The sequence below is a fragment of the Schistocerca americana genome, chromosome X (assembly GCF_021461395.2).
Source record: "Schistocerca americana isolate TAMUIC-IGC-003095 chromosome X, iqSchAmer2.1, whole genome shotgun sequence".
Taxonomy (NCBI): Eukaryota; Metazoa; Arthropoda; class Insecta; order Orthoptera; family Acrididae; genus Schistocerca; species Schistocerca americana.
Genome location: NC_060130.1, coordinates 767,847,679 through 767,867,582, shown reverse-complemented (window position 1 = coordinate 767,867,582; position 19,904 = coordinate 767,847,679). Strand labels below are relative to the sequence as shown.

Genomic DNA, 19,904 nt, shown 5'->3' with positions numbered 1-19,904 from the left:
ATAGAAATTCTAGTGCCATATTTTCAAATTATTTCCTCAATTGGAATCACTTTTCAAGCTAAATACTTTTTCCTCAGAATACTAATGAATTTTTTTGGAAAAGATGGGGAAATTTAGTTTGAAAGATAATGTAATACAGTATCTTGAGTAATCATATCTCAAACAAACATGCTTTCTGATAAACACATCTCAATTTAATTGCGAATATTCATTGCATTTACATTGTCCTGTAACAGTGAAAAAAGACATCACCAGAAAAAGACTATACTAGCAATACTGTTTTCACCATTTTTATTGAAACTATGGCTCCATTTTACAAAATCCAATGGCAAAACATGTAGCACTAACATCCAGTCTTTGTATAAAGAGTAAAATCATTATTTTTAATGCTTTCAGTTGATTGAAAATAAAAGCGACATTATAATGTCTCTTTAAACAGCATAAAAATATCACACCTAGTTTCTAAAGGTTAAAAAATATAACAGAAATATTTCTGTATATCATTTGCAGTAGATAACTTACTTGTCTTTGCAGGTAATTTGTTTGTATACATCATATCACAATTAGATTGTTTACGATGTTACACATTTTATTTTTCAAACCAAACAGTAAAAATAGTGTCATAAATACAAGTAAATGGTCTAAAAATTTAGCAGTCCATCACATAAGTGTTCCTCTACACTTTCAATCCTCAGCTCAAAACTTTCATCACTACTAGTATCAGATTCCAAAGCACTACACGAGTCTTGTTGGATGTTCTCTGCAGCCGCCTGAAAGATAAAAATAAAATAATAAGCAAAAATGTTGTAACCCTATACAGTGAGCGCACACAACTAAACTGTGTGTGCCTGCACGGCCGGCCTAAAGAGGCTGCCCTACTCTGCATAGACAGCGCAGCCAGTGCTGTGTCATGTGCAGACAGTTGTATACATAAGCTGGTGCACCAGGTCCTTCCGTGCCAGCAGACTAAAACCACTCAAAAGCCAAACATTGAGATTACACCCCCCCACCCGCTATCCTCCACGCCAACAAAACCCTGATCCACTCTATCTTCTGCCATGCAAATGCTGCACGGATTTCTGCCCTCCAAATCCTCAAATGCATTGCACTCTGTCTCACTTTCCTCCATTTACCTTCCACCACCTGGATACTCTACCATCTCATCAAATTCCCACCCTTCTCCACTGACATCGAACGTCTCCATATCCCCTATACTGTCTGCAAACTACATTCCAATAATCCTATTGTCTCCCCTCTGATCACCAACCCTGGGCTGCTGCCATGCCTTCACAAATGCATCTGTCGCTACACATACATATGCTCCATATCCTATCCTGATGCAACTTCAACCAACTCCCTCTCTCAGACAGTGAGATCTGCCCTGATATTTATCCCTCTTACCAATTTTAATTCCTCCCCACCTCCTCCACTCCACGTAAGGGCTCCTCTCTCATTTCGCTCTCCATCCATCCCCATCATATTACTCTTGTAACCACTGCCCTAACCATATGACACACTATTCCTCACCCTCTGTCTTTCCCACTGACTGTAATTTCCACTGTACACCTCAACTCCTACCTCTCATCTCCATAGTTTTCCTATCTAATAGACTCCTATTCTTCCACCCACATCCCTAAACTAGTATCTGGAAATTAATAATTATACTGAGGCAACACCATAACCATCTTTGATTGTTGATGTTTCATTTATGTAGTCATTATTAAGGCTCATTCATACCTGATGGAATGTCACTATCATGTCGAAAGATTCTCCCCTGTAATTCAAATAGTGTCATTCACACAGGCCGTCAAAGGAATGCCATCATCTCATCACAACATGCTATCACCACACCAGCATTTTTCAGGAAGAATGTTTCAATGGCCCTATTGCTGTTGACAAAGACAGCCTTCATATTTATTTACATTCTGCCCATACTTTGGAGTTCTCTGCATATATCAGTGTTTGAGTCACCTGTGGCTGCTGTTGTGTGTTTCAGTTCCATTTTACATTTCATTTATTATCACAGGTTTGTGGTGTTCATTGTTATTTTTTTATTTTAGATTTATAATACAGAATTCAACAAATGTTTAATCAAGTTGGTTTGTTACCCCCTGAATTCTGTGATATGAGTGACTGTTGCTACAATGACACAATGTGGAAGGAAGCTGTATGTAGAGAAATAGGGGACAAAATTAATTTTTATTAAGCTATAATCAGTATTGTACTTCACAGACCTTTATGTATACAAATTTTCGAAATGAGTATTTATGTTTGAAACCATTAGAGTTGAGTATGCAGCATACACCAGAGAAACAAGATACACCACACAGTAAACTGAATTGTTTGGTAGATTTCACAGATACAAAACTGTTAATGTACAGAACGCTTGCAGAAGTTTCATGTGTTGTTAAATAAATCATCTCATGTGGGGTTCATAAATTTCTAAGTGCTAAGGTGTTTAAGCAACTGGTTCACGATTTTATCAGGTCCAGAGGTTGTGTCTTGACACTCTGCTGAAGCGCTGCTGAGCTTCCAGTCACTACATGGAACATAGTATGGTTCATTTCTTGTGTATGGAAGGGTAAGTAGTTTTGCCCTGCCAGGTGTTGCTGGGTTAGAAAATTAGGATGGTAGTTACTGACAAAATGTGATGTGGAACATTCAACAACGACTGCAGGATCAGTATAGATGTCACCATTGAAAGATAAGCTAAAAACTACTGTGGATAGTGAATGGCCACAAATACAGCAGAGTTTAGTCCATACTTCAGGCAATGAGGTGTGGGCCCTCATAGACGATGCGTACTGTTCGAAACACTCCTGCTTTACTTTTTTTTATTAAAAATGCTATTAAATATTTGAAAGAAGTATGACACTTATGTTGCTGAAGTGCACTTCAATGCTCTCTGAAAGCTGCACTTATTTCTTCAGACCACTATGACACAGATTTTCAGAAGGGATGGCCTGAAGACTAAGGCATGATTACTTCCGTACTATGTATAATCGTGTTAATAGCATCTAGTACCAATCCTTTGACATCCTTCTCTTAATTGGCTTCAAAAGTTGCTTTGGAGGTGGAAGTTTGCCATTGGCTTTCCAAAGCGACCAACACAGTGCATATATTTCATTGGTTGGTTGTTTGAATGAGTGATAGGAAAGTGGCTGCTGTCGCAGAGGTCACCATGGATGCACCATAGGATCAAGGGCAAGATATTCAGCCTGAAAGCTGCAATATCTATGACTGAGCATGTTCCATGGGCTGCACTGACATGTGTTGTGGCTCTAGTATTAGACAAACTTCCATTTCCAAAATTAGTTGCACTATTATTGATATGGTTGTGCTGTCCCACTGCTCCACAGAGGGTTGTGGGAATTGGAGGCCCCCAGTAGGAGGAAGGGTATAGGCAGTTGTTCCACCTAACTGGCATGTGGAAACACAGAGCCACAGCTTCTAATGCAATGTTCAGTGGCACTTGTTTACTGAAAGTGTTAGAACATACGAGCTTGCAGACTCCTCACGATCCCCTCTCAGTGTTAATGCAATTTTTACAGTAGAATTTATAATTTTGAATAGTAAGGAGTTAGGTTTCTGAGAACCGTGTCTCCTGTAATGTCACGCCGACTGCAGAGTAAGTACCCATTAACTGATGGAGATCAGCCAGGTAGCAATGGTAGCCATTACAGTTCCACTGAAAGATTATCTGCTTAGTAAGAGTAACGACAAACATATTTCAAATTATCTGAGCATTAACACATCAAATGTTCAACTGTGAGACTGAAAATATTGAGTATACATGGTCAAAGTTCAAGAGTACTGTACAGTGTGCCTTAGACAGCTTTGTAGCTGAGCAAGGTTGTGAGGGATAGGAAAGACCCGCCATAGTTCGACATCCATGTTAGAAAGATGCTCTGAAAGCAAAGATACCTGTATCACAGATGTAAATGTAGTCAAAGCAATTTAGACACATCAAAATTTAATAAAGGCAAAATGAGCATCAGGAGAGCCCTGCACAAAGCATTCAACAAATTCGAAAGTAAAATTCTATCTACCACTGTGGCAGGAAGTCCTAGGTAGTTTTGGCCTCATTTTAAATCATAAAACAGATTAGAGTTGTCTTCCCAGACATTCAGTGACCATAATAGCTTCAAAATGGAGGACAACAGAAAGCCAAAATACTAAACTAATTTTTCCAAAGTTGTTTCACTATGGAGCATTATGCTGTGATCCCTCCTTCAGATCATTGTATAAATGCCAAAATGATGGATATCAAAATAAGTGAGACAGAAAATTAGTTAAAACAACTTAAAAGACGAATGGGCCTGATGGGATACCTATATGATTCTATATAGTGTCTGCGGAAGAAATTTATACTACAGTTCACTTGGTATGTCATCCACTAACCATGTCTCAGATATGGTTGGTTGGCAGTCTGTCCATCACAGTTTACCAGCAAATATTGTTGAAGCTTCATGGACACATTACACAACATATGTGCATAAATGTATCCAGGCCATTTTTGGTTCCATTCCACATTGAGAGCGCCTGGTTACAACATGTGGGCATTTAACATAATTCTGAATTCTTAAAGCTTGACATAATGCACAGCTCTTCAATACAAGCCATTTGTGCATTGTCAAGTACTTAATCTGCAGTATCAAGTATATTACAGTCACACACATCCTACAGGTTGTTCCAGTTTCCACACATTAGTATATTTATTACAATGTTTTTACTTCCCTCGCATATAGATCACACATGTAAATGGAAGTCATACTAACCAGAAAGCAAATACTATAATATCACAGTACTTATGCCTTGAAGTACAGGACATGAATTCTTTCTTAACGTAAGTACACACTTTGCTACACAATGTCACGATGATGTCACTATACACTTCATTCATGTCATCCAGGTATTTTCATCAGTGTGTTGAGGGCTATAACTTAGGAGAACAATTTACAAATTTTTCACTCAATGCTTATAAACAGTGAACATTTCCATTTTAAATATGACTGCAGACATGTTATTTCTAACTTTTCTAGAAATAACTCCAGAGAGAACGTGAAATAAATGAAAATTCAAAATCCAAGTTTTGTTTGGATATAAAAAGTAATTAGGGACAATTCATCAGATACTTACAGCGTTTGAAAGCAGTTCTTTAAGTATTTTCAGCACCTGTAACACAGTTCACAAATGGTTACAAACTATCACTGAACATCTTTATCATCTAATTATATTTTTTTCTTGAAGTCTGCCAAACTCAATACAACGTAATTTGTTTCTTACAGTTTCCTTATCACTAAATTTGTAGGACATCACATTAAAGATAGTTTCAATGACTTACATAATAAATCTGTGAATTTCTTCATTACTGTTAGCAACCAAAGAAATGCAAATTAACACGGTGTTACAGAGATTCACTGCCACTTGCAGTTCAGATAACAGGCCACTGCTTAAAGTTACATTTGAAAGTGACTTGGCATTGGTTACACAACTCAGATCACACAATGATGATGGTAAACTCAAAATTTGTATACAAAACATCCCATTGTGAAACTGCTGAACTGATAGAGGGGACACAAGTCAGCAGCAATCGATGTATGACCTCCATGTAACCCAAAACAGTTCTTTTAACCTTTAAGATAAAGGGGTGAGGTCTTCCAATATTTCTTTCTGCTATATTCTGATGTCACTGGAGGTTCTTTCCATTTCATTTCATGGATGACAATGTTCATGCTAAAAAGAGTGAAATTACTGGATAGTGGGCAAGAAGGATGAATGCTGAGATCATCAAGCACCCAGATTTGAAACCCATTATATTTTGGATTGACTTACTACAACTAACGAGCATCTCCCTTCATCATTTCATAAATGGAGATTGCTCTTTTACAGGAGTGGAAAAATGTTCCCCTGAAACTCATCAATAATCTCATATAACATATGGATGGTAGATGGAATACAGTGTTGACCACCTGCAGTGATCAAAAAATCATATTACATGACAATAACTGTAATTGTTTCACCTGTTTATGGAGTTCTTCCATAACTTTACAGTCCTTTCATGTCTTAAGCCAAGCAGACAACAACTGCAGAGCACCCACAAAGCACTGCTAACTATTTAACATCTAAAGATATATAGTATCTGTTGTGACAGTGCCACAATATTTAAAAGTGCCGCGACGTCAGTACGCGAACTCGGCGATTGAGGCGCACCGCAACTCGGCTGAGCGCGGGAGCGCCACCTAGCTATGAACGGCGCCGGCCGCATGTCACGGCACGGCAGTCGAATGACAGATACGGAGTTGGTGGCATGTAACCCGCTATTGTTTCTACTTTTGTATATCCACGCAATTTATTAGTGATTAAAGGTTATAACACTTTTTGGCGACGAGGTCGGATATTTTTTTTCCTGCGTTGTGGCATTGTGTGTTCGTGTCAGGGCAGACATGGAACAGCTTATGCAAGCGCTCATTGACCAACAAACACAGCTGACGGCTGCTATTCAGGCACAACAAACACAGCTGACGGCTGCTATTCAGGCGTTGTCGACGTCGCTTACTCATCGTCTGTCTTCCTCTTCTCCGCCTCCATTCCCTCCTTACGACGAGGCCGCTGAAGACTGGGAGGATTATGAGAAGCATTTGCGGCAACACGTCTTGGCTTTCGGCATTGTCGACGCTCCTATGTGTAAGTCGTTATTTCTATCTTGGATTTCCCCACGGATCTATCAGCTGCTATCTCAGTTAGCCCCTCTGCGTGAACCTGCCTCTCTGTCCTTCCAAGAAATGTGTGACTTATTGTCTAACTATTACCGAAAAAACACCCACGTCTTTGCCGCCCGCGTGGTGTTCTACCGGTGTCATAAACAGCCCCATCAATCTTACCGGGCTTGGGCGGCGGAACTACACGGTCTGAGTAGGAAATGTCAGTTTGTCACGGACACTCATCATGAGTCTTATGCTGATTCAATGGTTAGGGATGCTATTCTACGGCTTGCTCCTGATAAAGAAGTTCGGCAACGTGCCTTACAACTGCCAAACCTGTCGTTGTCGGAAGTTCTAACAAGGGAACCTCCCCATCGCTCGCCCCTCAGATTTAGTTATAAGTTGGCACAGTGGATAGGCTTTGAAAAACTGAACACAGATCAATTGAGAAAACAGGAAGAAGTTGTGTGGAACTGTGAAAAAATATGCAAAATATACAAACTGAGTAGTTTATGGGAAGATATGCAACATCAAGGAGACTGGTAACACAGGAGTGCCGTTGTGGGGCGGCGGATTGGTTTGTAGAAAAATAATTGAATTGCTGTATAATTGCTTGCATGTAGATCAGCTTCTAGCTTTTAGAATGTTGTTAATGCTGTCTTTCGCCGTTCTCAACACTGGCTCTCTATTTACTTCTTGGCACCCAGAAAGTGATTTAATAAAACATGGAGCCAGTAATTAGAGATCCTAGTGCCCACTTCAATTGAGATACCATTATAGCTGCAGCTTATAGCTCTGAGGAATTAGGAGATTGTCCGGGATTTCTAATCAAAAACGGTTTTCCAAAATAGTTGAGTATATTCTGAAATTCACTGATAAAAAAAAACAAGTATCCCTACAACCTAACTAACAGAGCAGTTCAGAGTCTAATGCGCTGATGCAACTATAAATGTCCGAATTAAATGTTAAAAAGAATGCTCGCCCTAATTTGATGAAAATATTTCATCAAACGCCACGCTAAATATTTGGTAGAATGTCTGTCCCGCGACGGCGCGTGAAAATACGACAATACGCAAACTGAAGCTAGATAATGAAAATCATTCCAGAATTAACACTTCACATGAAATGTTTTCATGGTTCCGCGTATCTCTAGTAACTTAATACGGCACCCGAGGCTGTTTGTAGCAGATACACTGATGCGACGCGACTACCGACACAGATGGCGTGTCATTCAGCGTCTGGAGAGAACTAGGGCCTTGCTTCCTCGCGTAGCGTCCTTATATATAAAGCCGCGGTGCGGACGGCGAAGGGAACGCCTGATCTTTTCGGCTCTCTCGACTAGCTGCTGGGCTAGTAACGCACCACTTCAAGTTACATAATAATTTATAGCTTCTTTTGCTTATGGCCGATGAAGCTTTTAATTTAAACGTGCATTCAGCACGCAGGTAAGTATTGATAATAAAATTTTGACGTGGCTAAGTTAAATACTTTGGGCGAGAGAATTAATCAAATTACACTGCACGCAGTAGATGAGCTCTGAACTGCCCCTTTTGAGATCCGCTATCGCTATAATTTTATAGGTATTAAAAAGAAACTTTACACATCTTCATAATCATAGCGGACCTCCAACCTATTTAAATCTAAACATCCTAGCCTTATTTATTAGCCTACTTAATCTATCTTGCTTCCTTCAGTTTTGAGATGAAAACCACAAAATCATGAATTTCCACTAAAGTCTTAATTTGTGAAATCCAAAGTACTGTTATTATTAAATCATTATGAAAGATGAATCTAAATATAAATTTTGAAGTCTCTAGCTCTTTTCTGTTGCGCCAATGATTTTTTCAGAAAAACGTCCACATTTCGAAAATGGCTGAAGTTATCGAACTGATATTTAACACACATTAATTTAGTATTATTTCTGACATGCTAGAAAAATTTTAGGTCATTTGCTTGATTTTTAAGGTATTGCGCAACATTTATGACGTCAGAGCTAGTTACAGCAGACTGGCTGGCACACAATGGAAACTGATGAGAATTTACTACAGCGTGAGTAGGCTGCTTCCCTACACCGTGGTCTCGTGATAACGTTAGCAGCTGCCGAACTAAAGGTCCTTGGTTCAAATCTTCCGTCGAGTGAAAAAGTTTAATTTTTTATTTTCAGTTTATGTGACGAAACTCTTATGTTTTCATCACTTTTTTGGGAGTGATTATCACATCCACAAGAAAACCTAAATCGGGCAAGGTAGAAGAATCTTTTTACCCATTCGCCAAGTGTACAAGTTAGGTGGGTCGACAACATATTCCTGTCATGTGACGCACATGCCGTCACTAGTGTCGTATAGAATGTATCAGATGTGTTTTCCTGTGGAGGAATCGGTTGACCTATGACCTCGCGATCAAATGTTTTCGGTTCCCATTGGAGAGGCACGTCCTTTCGTCTACTAATCGCACGGTTTTGCGATGCGGTCGCAAAACACAGACACTAAACTTATTACAGTGAACAGAGACGTCAATGAACGAATGGACAGATAATAACTATGCAAAAATAAAGAAAGTAAAATTTTCACTCGAGGGAAGACTTGAACCAAGGACCTCTTGTTCTGCAGCTGCTCACGCTACCACGGGACCACGGCACTCCTGAGCTCACTTTGTCCTTGATGTTGCTTATGTAGTCCATGGACTACTCAGTTTGTATATTTTGCTTATTTTTTCACAGTTCCACACAACTTCTTCCTGTTTTCTCAATTGATCTGTGTTCAGTTTATCAAGGCCTATCGACTGTGCCAACTTATAACTAAATCTGAGGGGGGTGCGATGGGGAGGTTCCCTTGTAAGCATCGCTGAATCTTTTGAAGTGTCTCACGCTGCTGGTGCGCAAATAGACGCGTGGTGTGATGTAGGCGCTGTAGAGACCACTTTCGACACGAACAATTTGCCTGTTTCACAGGAGAACGAAGATGTGGCGGCGGTTCACTCGCGTCAACAACGTCGCCTTGGGGCGCCACGCTTGCAGCGAAAACAGCAACCACAGAAGCAGGTTCGTTCCGCACTTCCTTCTTGTCCACGTTGTTTCGTACAGCATGACAGGGCCGCGTGTCCAAAACGTTGGGCCACGTGTAATTCATGTAGGAAAAAAGGCCACATTGCTTCTGTATGTCAGTTGCCTAAAGTTCCTGTCGACGAGGACGAGGCATCGGACATGGATGTTAACTGTGTGCTTTCTCAAACAAATAAGCTGTTTGTTACTGTTCGTGTTCTGGATACAGACATTCGCATGCAAGTGGACACTGGCTCTGCAGTAACTCTCATTAATTCTCGCACGTATTTGGAGTTGGGCTCCCCTCCCTTGTCTCCAGTTACGCGAAATCTGAGAACTTATAATAAGCAGAAAATTCCTATCGTTGGCCAGTTTGATGCTTCCACTGCCTACAAGTCTGTTGTTAGGCCTCTCACGTTTCATGTGGTGGATCATGCGGGCACTGAAAACCTGTTCGGTTATGATGGTTTCCAGTTGTTCGGGTTCTCCATTGATGATGATGTGCACCTCATATCTGAGGATATTCCTTATCAACAGCTGGATGGATTGTGTCCTGAATTCTCGTCCATGTTCTCTGCTGGTCTGGGTCGTGCCAAGGATTTTGAAGCCCACATTACTCTTAAGCCTACGGCTCGCCCTAAGTTTTTCCGGGCACGCCCTATTCCGATGGTGTTGCGTGCACCTGTCAAGGCTGAGATAAACAGGTTAACAGCTTCAGGGATTCTCCATCCTGTTACCTCCAGCGAATGGGCATCGCCAATCGTGGTGGTTTCTAAACCAAATGGGAGTCTGCGATTGTGTGGTGATTTTCAAGCCACTGTCAACGCTCAGAGCCTCATTGACACTTATCCTTTTCCCCGTCGTGAGGAGTTATTTACCAAGCTCGCTGGGGGCCAGTTCTTTTCCAAACTTGACTTATCGGAGGTGTACCATCAGTTGCCGTTGCATGCGTCTTCCAAGGAATTTCTCATCATCAACACTCCTTGTGGGTTGTATCAGTACCAGCGGTTACCATTTGGTGTCGCTAGCCTGCCGGCCATTTTTAAGCGGTTTTTGGAACAGCTCACGGCTTCCGTTCCCGGCTGCATCAACTACCTGGATGACATTGTTGTCACGGGGACCTTCACTGAGGAGCACCTTCGCAATTTGCGTTCACTGTTTCGGGTTCTGCATTCGGCTGGGTTGAGGAGCAATCTGGACAAGTCACAGTTCTTCCAACCCTCCATTGTGTATCTTGGTTTCCACTTGTCCCATGAGGGTATACGTCCTCTAAGTCAGCACGTTGCGGCCATTAACGCTCTACCCCGGCCGGCTACGGTCAAAGAACTTCAGGCGTTTCTAGGCAAGATTGCTTATTATCACAAATTCATTCAATCTGCGGCGGCGGTAGCTCATCCTCTGCATCAGCTCTTACGCAAAAACGTTCCTTTCTGTTGGTCCGACGAGTGTGAGCAGGCTTTTGTCCGCCTGAAGGCTCATTTGCAGTTGGCGCCTTGTCTTGCCACATTCCGTCCGGGTCAGCACTTGGTTCTGGCAACTGATGCGTCACAGTATGGCCTAGGGGCTGTTCTCGCCCATCGGTATGAGGATGGGTCAGAACGACCCATCGCCTATGCTTCCAAGACCCTCAACGATGCCCAACGGCGTTACTCTCAAATCCAAAAGGAGGTGCTCGCCATCATTTATGCTCTAAGAAAGTTCAGCGTTTTTTTGTATGGTTCTAAGTTTCACCTCATCACCGACCACAAGCCACTGGTCTCTCTGTTCGGCCCATCGGCGTCGCTTCCGGATAAGGCAGCTCACCGCCTGCAACGTTTGTCTCGTTTTCACTATGAGATTCAGTGTCGCCCCACGGCCCAGCACGCCAACGCTGACGCGTTGTCGCGTTTGCCGATGGGCCCCGACCCGGTTTTCGATCGAGATGAACTACTCTGTTTCCACATTGATGAGGATGAACGTTGTGCGGTCGAGGGTTTTCCGCTTACAGGTTCGCAGGTCGCGTTGGCTACTGCGTGGGACCCGGTCCTGCGTCAGGTGATCAGTTTTGTTCAATGGGGTCGGCCAGACAGAACCAAGGGCCGGGCATCAGATCCCCTTCGCAACTACCATGCCTTGCGCCTTCATCTGTCTGTTCGTGAGGGTGTTGTTGTTCTGGCCACGGATGGCGCATCTCCACGGGTCGTGGTGCCAGCCTCTCTTCGCAAAGATGTTCTCAAACTGTTGCATGAAGGCCATTGGGGGATTTCTCGGACTGAGTCCCTGGCCCGCAGGCACGTTTATTGGCCCGGTATTGATTCGGACATCGTCCACATGGTCGCTGCGTGTGGTCAGTGTGCTCAACAACTGGCTGCATCCCGTACAATGCCCTCTCCGTGGCCTGATCTGGCGCAGCCATGGGAACGGGTGCACGCTGACTTTGCCAGCCCCTTCCTCGGCACTTATTGGCTACTGTTGATTGACGCCTTCTCGAAGGTTCCGGTCGTTGTTCGATGTCCGTCGCCCACCACTGCAGCGACGACGCTGGCTTTCTCCAAAATCTTTGCGCTAGAAGGTCTTCCATCCACAATCATCACGGACAATGGCCCTCAGTTCTCTTCGCAGGCGTTCTGTAGTTTTTGCACTGCACAAGGGATTCATCATGTTACAGCACCGCCCTTCCATCCGCAATCAAATGGGGAGGTCGAGCGCCTTGTCCGCACTTTCAAAAGCCAGATAAAAAAATTCCTTAGTGATTTTTCTACAGATGACGCTCTGTTGCAATTTCTGAGTTCTTATTGCTTGACGCCTCTGGGTGATCGCAGCCCTGCTGAACTCTTGCATGGCCACCAACCGCGCACTCTACTGCACCTGCTTCACCCTGTCAGGCCTTGTGCTGTGTCCCCTAGCGCGGGAAAATACTCGGTGGGCGCCGACGTGTGGGCACGAGGGTATGGATTTCGCCCTAAATGGATTCCAGGGGTGGTCAAGGCTCTTTGCGGCCGCCGGCTTTGTGAAATCCGTACGGACGACGGCATGGTTGTTCACCATTACAACCAGATGCGCCCACGAGTGGTGGCCACGCCGGTGCCACCGTCTTTCGCCTCCACCAGCCCGAGAAGCCAGTGCTGTCGCTGCTGCCGATTTTCCGTACGTGTTGCTGCAGCCGACGTCGCTACCGCTTCCGAATATGCCGGAACCGGCCCCAGTCGCGACGCCGCCTTCTCCAGGACCCATCTCGCTGGAGCACACCCCCAGGTCCACGACACCTATGGATGCTGCTCCTCAGTTTTCACCCATCATCTCTTGAGTTTTCACCCATCATCTCTTCCAGGAGGCACTTTCCACGCACAAGCTTCCATCCTGGACATTTTCGACCATACTCTCGTGTTTCTCCGCGGGATGTCGCCGCACTGTCCGTGTCTCCAAGGAAGTGAGTGGTTTTTTTTTTCAAGGGGGGAAAAGTGTTGTGACAGTGCCACGATATTTAAAAGTGCCACCATGTCAGTACGCGAACACGGCGATAGAGGCGCTCCGCAATTGTAGGAAATTATTTAGCATCCATTTCCTCCACAGCTTGTTCATCATGGCACATTGAGTAGATGGGCTGTAATCGGTATGGCAACACTCACTCACTTGCTCACTCACTCACTCACTCTCTCACTCTCCGAGTTGAGTCCTTTCGTCATAAGATGAAAGTCTATGAAATAACAAAGGACATTTGACTGACTTACATGTTAATAGGCAAACTGCAGAATCAAAGATTCTATGTAACCCAACAAGAGAAGAAAAGTAGATGGAGAAACCAAACAAATGGATTACCACAAGGAAGCATTCTTTCCCCTATTCTGTATAATATGAGCACAAATGACCAGCCACACCAGCTAGAAATAAAAAGATTCATACAGGCAGGCAACACTGCTAATACTGCTTAAGAAAGAACATTTTAAGAGGTTAAAAGTAACTGATAGAGGCTTTGGATAATTTGGGGAACTACTACGAAGAAAATGACCAGAGACATGAGCCAGAAAAAATTCAAGTATGCGTGTTCCACCTGTTTAATGGAGAAGCCTCAAGACAGTTTGAGATAGAATGGAGAGGGACTAGACTCAACACTGAATCAAAATACTTGGAAGTCAACCTAGACTCTACAGTGTCATTTAAAAAACTCAGCACTGATCTAAAAGGATTGTTAAGTGCACGAAACAATATTAAACTGACTGGTTCAACATGGGTTTCACAGCCTGAAGTTCTTTGATAGTCAACAATGGGACTCTGTTTTGAAGACAGAAAATATGCAGCACCAGTATGAGAGGTGTCTTGCTACTCCAAACAAGTAGACATCACTTTACATGAGACTGTCAGGATTGTCACCAGATGCCTGAGGCCCATGCCTATCCACAAAATTTGCCCACTTGCAGCCAAAACTTCACCAAATACCAGCTACAGAATCATCAGTGAAACAGAAAGGAAAAAACTGCAAACCGACCCACAGCACTTAACGTATAAACACCAAACAGTTCCAACTCATCTTAAGTCAAGGAAGAGCTTTATCAAATGGACAGTAATGCTAGAAGGCCAACCTGAGGCCCTCAGTGAATCTTAATGATTGTACATTCCACAAAACAAACCTATACCCCCAAGAGAAAGTCACACAAGGGCAGCAACTGCAGTACATTACATGGGGAGCACCGAATAGGTTAAGAACAAGAGTCACAAAATACAAAGTAGACTTGGTTAAGTGGGGCTACTCTGAAGATAACCAGTGTGAATGCAGAGAATCACAGATGACTGAACATTTGCTCATGTACCCACGGATGAAGTTTGTTTGCACAGTGGAAGATCTATTTTTGTGCAATGATAATGCCATTAAAGCTGCAGAATTTTGGAAGAAGAGAGTCTAAATGTTCTCACCTGGACACAGAAAGTATCTTAAGATAAATACTCAACAGAATCTGGGGTAGTCAATGGACAGTCTGCCAGATTCTTCTAATAAACAAAGTCTTCTATGCAGTGGTGGTCACCTTAATCATCCTTAATTTGTCTGAGGTTGCAGTGGCTTGCCACCTCACATAAAATTCTCTTGTGGCAACCTCTGTGTCCTTTTTGTTGGTACGCTCATTTCCCAGACAGCCAACCTGACTTCATATCCAAATTAAACATGACAAAATCTTGTATTTTTGATGCAAATATGTTCTATGGATAGCACTGAATAATAGTTTGCAAACATTTCATTGAGTTATGGAACAAGGAAATTCTCAGTTTCCTGAATTTTGATGCATTGCTAAACCCAGATGAAAGCTATCAAATTGAAAGTGAACACACTGCATGCATTCAGCAAACATAATTTTTCATAGTCACCAGTGCAACCAAACACATAAGTAGTGTCAGTGCCCCTAATGCCAGAGAGAGAGAGAGAGAGAGAGAGAGAGAGAGAGAGAAGGTTTAACTGATGGCATGACAGATCTGTATACAACACATCCCAAGTCTAATTGCAATAAAATTGAAGATGTTTGATCATGTAAATGTCAGGTGTGGTGGTATGGCTGTAAAGTTGATGCCCTGTAACCAAAAGTCACAGGATAGAATCCCAGTCAGACTAAAGAAATTTTGTCTGGTTTAAATCTAGCCTTTACCTATCAATGATGTGAGGAGCTGCTGGAATGACACGTTTCATATTTGATTTCAAGTTAAACCGTATGTCCCCTTTCCCTGATTGGATAACTGGAGCCAGATAAAGACATACAAGTCACTGAAGTGGCACCCTATTGAAAGACTTGCACCTGGTCATTCAGCTACATGAGATTAGATCATCATCATCATCATGCTAAAGAATCATGGAATAACCTTGCCAAGTAGTTCAACTGAGGTACCTACGAGCATTGAGCTTTGCCATACAGCTGGATTTCAGCAGATGTGTTCATGGGTAGTATGTCAACATATCACCTTAAAAGAGAGCCAGGCATCAGCATTGCTCAACCATTTAAAAAAAGTATTGCCTAAGTAAAGGTTAGGATGGTATATAGTTCTGAACACAATGTGTGTTCATACCATACAACAGAGATCAATTTTATGCTTCCCAGATGGCTCCATGGACCTATCATTTATCGGTATCCATTGACGTAACATTATAACTCAGAAACTGTCTGCATATGGTGACAGTGAGATGCAAAGGTCAATGGCTGACACAATGCTCCAATCTTTGTTTCAAGTAAATGACTCTGTTTTGTATCATTGGTTTAGTGCACATAAGAATATTAATATTCATATCGTTGCAGTGTTTCTGTAGATGTTTTCATGATGATCGCAAAACTTTAAGTGATGATGGAGAAGGGAAAAATGAATCAATTTGCAACAATGTAACCCTATGTTCGAACACATGGCCACAACATCGCAGGAGGGGTTGAGCAGTGGTGTAAAAACATGCAGTGCATGGAGAATTGTTCAAAAATTGCACATGCCAGTAAGCATAGTGCATAAAATCCTACAAAATATCCTGAACTGCTGTCCATACTTGGTCACTCATGTTCAGGAGTTGCTTCCTGCTGACCTGCCAGCAAGACAAACTTTCACTCTGGAATTTCTTGCTCACATGGAAGTGAGCAGTGAATGGCCATGGAACATTTTGTGGATAGACAAAGCCCATTTCCACCTCCACGGACATTTCAATATGCAGCATTGTAGAATAAGACTATGGAAAATCCACATGCACATCAACTGGAACCACTTGATTCATCAAAGGTGATTGTGTGGCATGGTCTTCACATAATAGAATAGGGGGAGCACAATCATTCCACATTAGTTCCTATCCATTGTAAGGTGAATGTGAGAATTGTCTCTCATAAGCTGAGCTTCCAAAATTGATTAAAGTATTATTGACAAAATCAACCTTCAGATAATGGTTCTGACAAAATACCACTCTAATCCTTTCAGCTTAAAACATCTTCAGTCTCTTTCAGGTTTTGACCACAATTTTCCACAGGTTTTGTAGAAGAGCAGATGCAATCTTTGTGTATTAAAGCCCCAAGTATCTCTCACCTGTGTGGGTCAGTACGAGCACCCAATGTCCAGTATGGCAGCCAGAAAGTTGAGGAAGGAGCAAGGGTATTATGAAAGAAACACAGTGTTCATAACTTGCATATTATGCAGGGGTTGCATTGCTGATGCCTCAGCTATGAAATCTCTGTCTGTGCTGTGGACTTTGTGCCTGTCTTGTCCAGGGTATTGGGGCTCCAGGAAAAGGCTGCATGCCAGGTAACTATTGTCATAGCAAGGTTACACCCACTAGGAGTACCTTTAAGCCAGGTGGCATCAACACAAATGATGTATAATGAAGTGGATCAAATTTTACAGATTTTGGGCCACTAGGAAATGGCCATGTCACACTATATGGCAACAATATTTTTGATATGGAGAGCTACAATCCTATCTGTTTCCTTCCTTTGCAATGCAATGTGGAGAAAACCATGTGAGATGAAATTGAGGAAAGCAGTATGCCTAGTATCTGGTGTGCCCTTGAACAGATAAATAAACTTTTAAGTCACAAAACTCTTGTTACTCACAAAATACATTGGAAGCAGTTTAGTGAAGTTGCAGCTGTTGGAAAGATGTGGATAGAGTCCCTTTTAATTAAGGTGTTGAACTGACTATTTGGTCAGAGGTGAAATATACCAAAGAATATCAGGCTCTGTGTTTCACTATTTATGAGGTGCTTCAAATACTAGTTTGTGAATTGATTATTATTTGTGTGTTTCATTAACCATAATTGTGATGTCTTGCCACGATATGGAACATGTCATTGGGTTTATAAATATAATACATTTTCTTGGTTCTATATTAATGTTAACCTACTTAATTTAGCTAATAATATAGTTCAACACTGCACATGCTGCGTACTCCAGCATGGGCCTATAATTCGTATTCTAGTTATCAGCTCCTTGTTCATATCGGATGTCCGTGGTCATCTCTGTGGCAGTGAGCATTTTCCAGTTATTTTCTACCTTTCTGACCATTGGCCAATAGAGAGCACATTATATTGAAGATTTGAAAAAGCAATTTTTCCAGCCCTCATCTCTGGGATAGTGTCTGAAGTCAGTCAACAAATTGACATTGTGGTATAAATGCCTCAGAAGAGATTATTTCCTCCTTGTTATGTCCTCTCCATAAAACTGTACCTTAGTGGATTGAAGAGATCACGACAGTCATTGGAGAATGCTGACAAATACTTAAGCAGTGTATATAAAATCTATCCATGACCAGTTTGATTTAACTGAAAATTGTGCACAGGGGCACACTATGTAACAATAAAAAGGAGTGCTGGTAGGTGTCATCTGTGAGAGAATACATTCCATTTTATAAGATATGAACCAGGCTTCTTCAGCTTTGTGACTATAAGCTTTCTGTAATAGTACATGGAGTCTGACTTTCATGCAATTGCCAAACATTCCATGTTCATTTTGTTGAAATAGTCTGAATCTGGCAGCTACCACTCATCTTTCCTGTTTGTGAATGCACAACATAGTCTGTCAGCCCCTCTTTCTTCTTAGAGCTGCATAATGTCCCATTTAATGAGTAGGACCATCTCACGGCACTAGCACTAAGTCATCCTTCCTGTTGCCATGAAACAGTGCATAACAGTCTTCTAAGGAGTGTAGATAAGTAGATATTATTATTTACTTCTCACTATACTACATAATAATTGGCAAATTACATCACATGCATTTGTACAAGTTTTTACACAGAGTAGAATGTGGATTATTTACGCCATGAGAACTTCGGAGCAGGATGATTTTCTTGCTGTTGTTGGGCGAATGAAATTTACAATACAACAAACCTATGACACAAATGATGCTATTTCACTCACCTCACGTCTGGACTTCGAAGGTGGTACAGCAGTTGGAATTATATGGTTGGGCTTCAGCATGTATATAAAATCGGCAAGCTCTTTGAATGAAGCATGAGATGACTGTGCTACTTTGCAATGGTAACCATCTCTTGACGTTTTGGATAGTGGCTGAAACATGGATGCTCACTATTATAATGACTTTTTAGATTTTTTCTTTTCTTTTCACAATAACAAAGGGAATAAGATTGGCCAATCACACTCATAAACAAAACTCCTCAAATTAAAAAAGCTGTCTCTTGACAATGAAATGATTTCTTTTTTCATTTAAGCCAAATTTTAAAAACACCAAAAAAATTAACAGCAACATGTGAAATATAACAAGAAACACTATTGCATGAAGTACAAAACACACACACACACACACACACACACACACACACACACACACACTGCCATATACGCTGCCTGACAAAAAAAGTGAAGCATCCAGAAGGACAGATTGTAGCAATACAAGTATCATTACCACCTTGTGTAAACTGTTTCATTTCAATAACAAAGAACGTTTTTCTTTAACTTGTTATTATGAGTATCAGCCGTGCACAGATGGAGATCATCATTTAGAAAGCAGTGAGATATTACAGCAAGCATGGTACGCTTTTTCCACCTAGCAGAAACAGTGATATACTGAGCTAACCTAGCCTTGTATGACGTTGTTGTCAGACAGATTAATGAGCAATCTTAAATTGTAGATATATTTTTGAACTTTACTGTTTAAACAGTGACTTGTTTATTGTTATAGGCATTTTGTAAAACCGTTTTTGTCATTGTAATTATCATGAACTTATGTAAATACAAATGTACAGGGTGACGACTTTAGTTTTAACACATAATCAGTAGGGACTTCCCAACGGATGGATTTTGACGGCAAAATTACTGCCTTTTTACTCACTAGAAAATTCTCTAAGTAGTGTGGATAGACAGTCTCATGTTACGTGTTACATGGTAAATACCTATATTACGAGGTGGTGGCAAAATTGAGCATAATTGTTACAAAAGCCTTGTATGGATGAGATAAAGTTGCTACTATTAATTCCGCAGTGGTTTTTAAGCAGCTCTTATCCAAAGAAGAAAAGGTGGCTATATATTTTGTGGTCCAGTTTGAAATAGTTATATGCTTGCTTACGGCATGCGTTCCATTGCAGCAAGATCTATTTTGCTGCCCAAGTATGATGATGGAAAGTACTATTATAGCTAAGCCATAATTAAAAGCTACAAATCCATTGTACTGTAGCAGTTCTCATAAGAGGCTATAAGCAGTGCTTACCATCTGTGTAAAGAC

The 19,904-nt window shown here is 41.7% G+C and overlaps 1 protein-coding gene across 1 annotated transcript in view; it reads right to left on the bottom strand.

Moving 5' to 3' along the window:
* Window positions 1–276: 276 nt before the first annotated feature.
* LOC124554689 (protein artemis-like) overlaps window positions 277–19,904 on the bottom strand; it is a 77,132-nt gene continuing 57,504 nt past the window's right edge. Inside the window, exons 6-8 of the mRNA XM_047128316.1 lie at window positions 18,584–18,733; window positions 5,140–5,175; window positions 277–770 (exon numbers count right to left, since the gene is read on the bottom strand). Of these exons, the coding sequence (XP_046984272.1) occupies window positions 642–770; window positions 5,140–5,175; window positions 18,584–18,733 (315 nt within the window). The 3' untranslated portion in view covers window positions 277–641. The remainder of the gene's footprint in view (window positions 771–5,139; window positions 5,176–18,583; window positions 18,734–19,904) is intronic.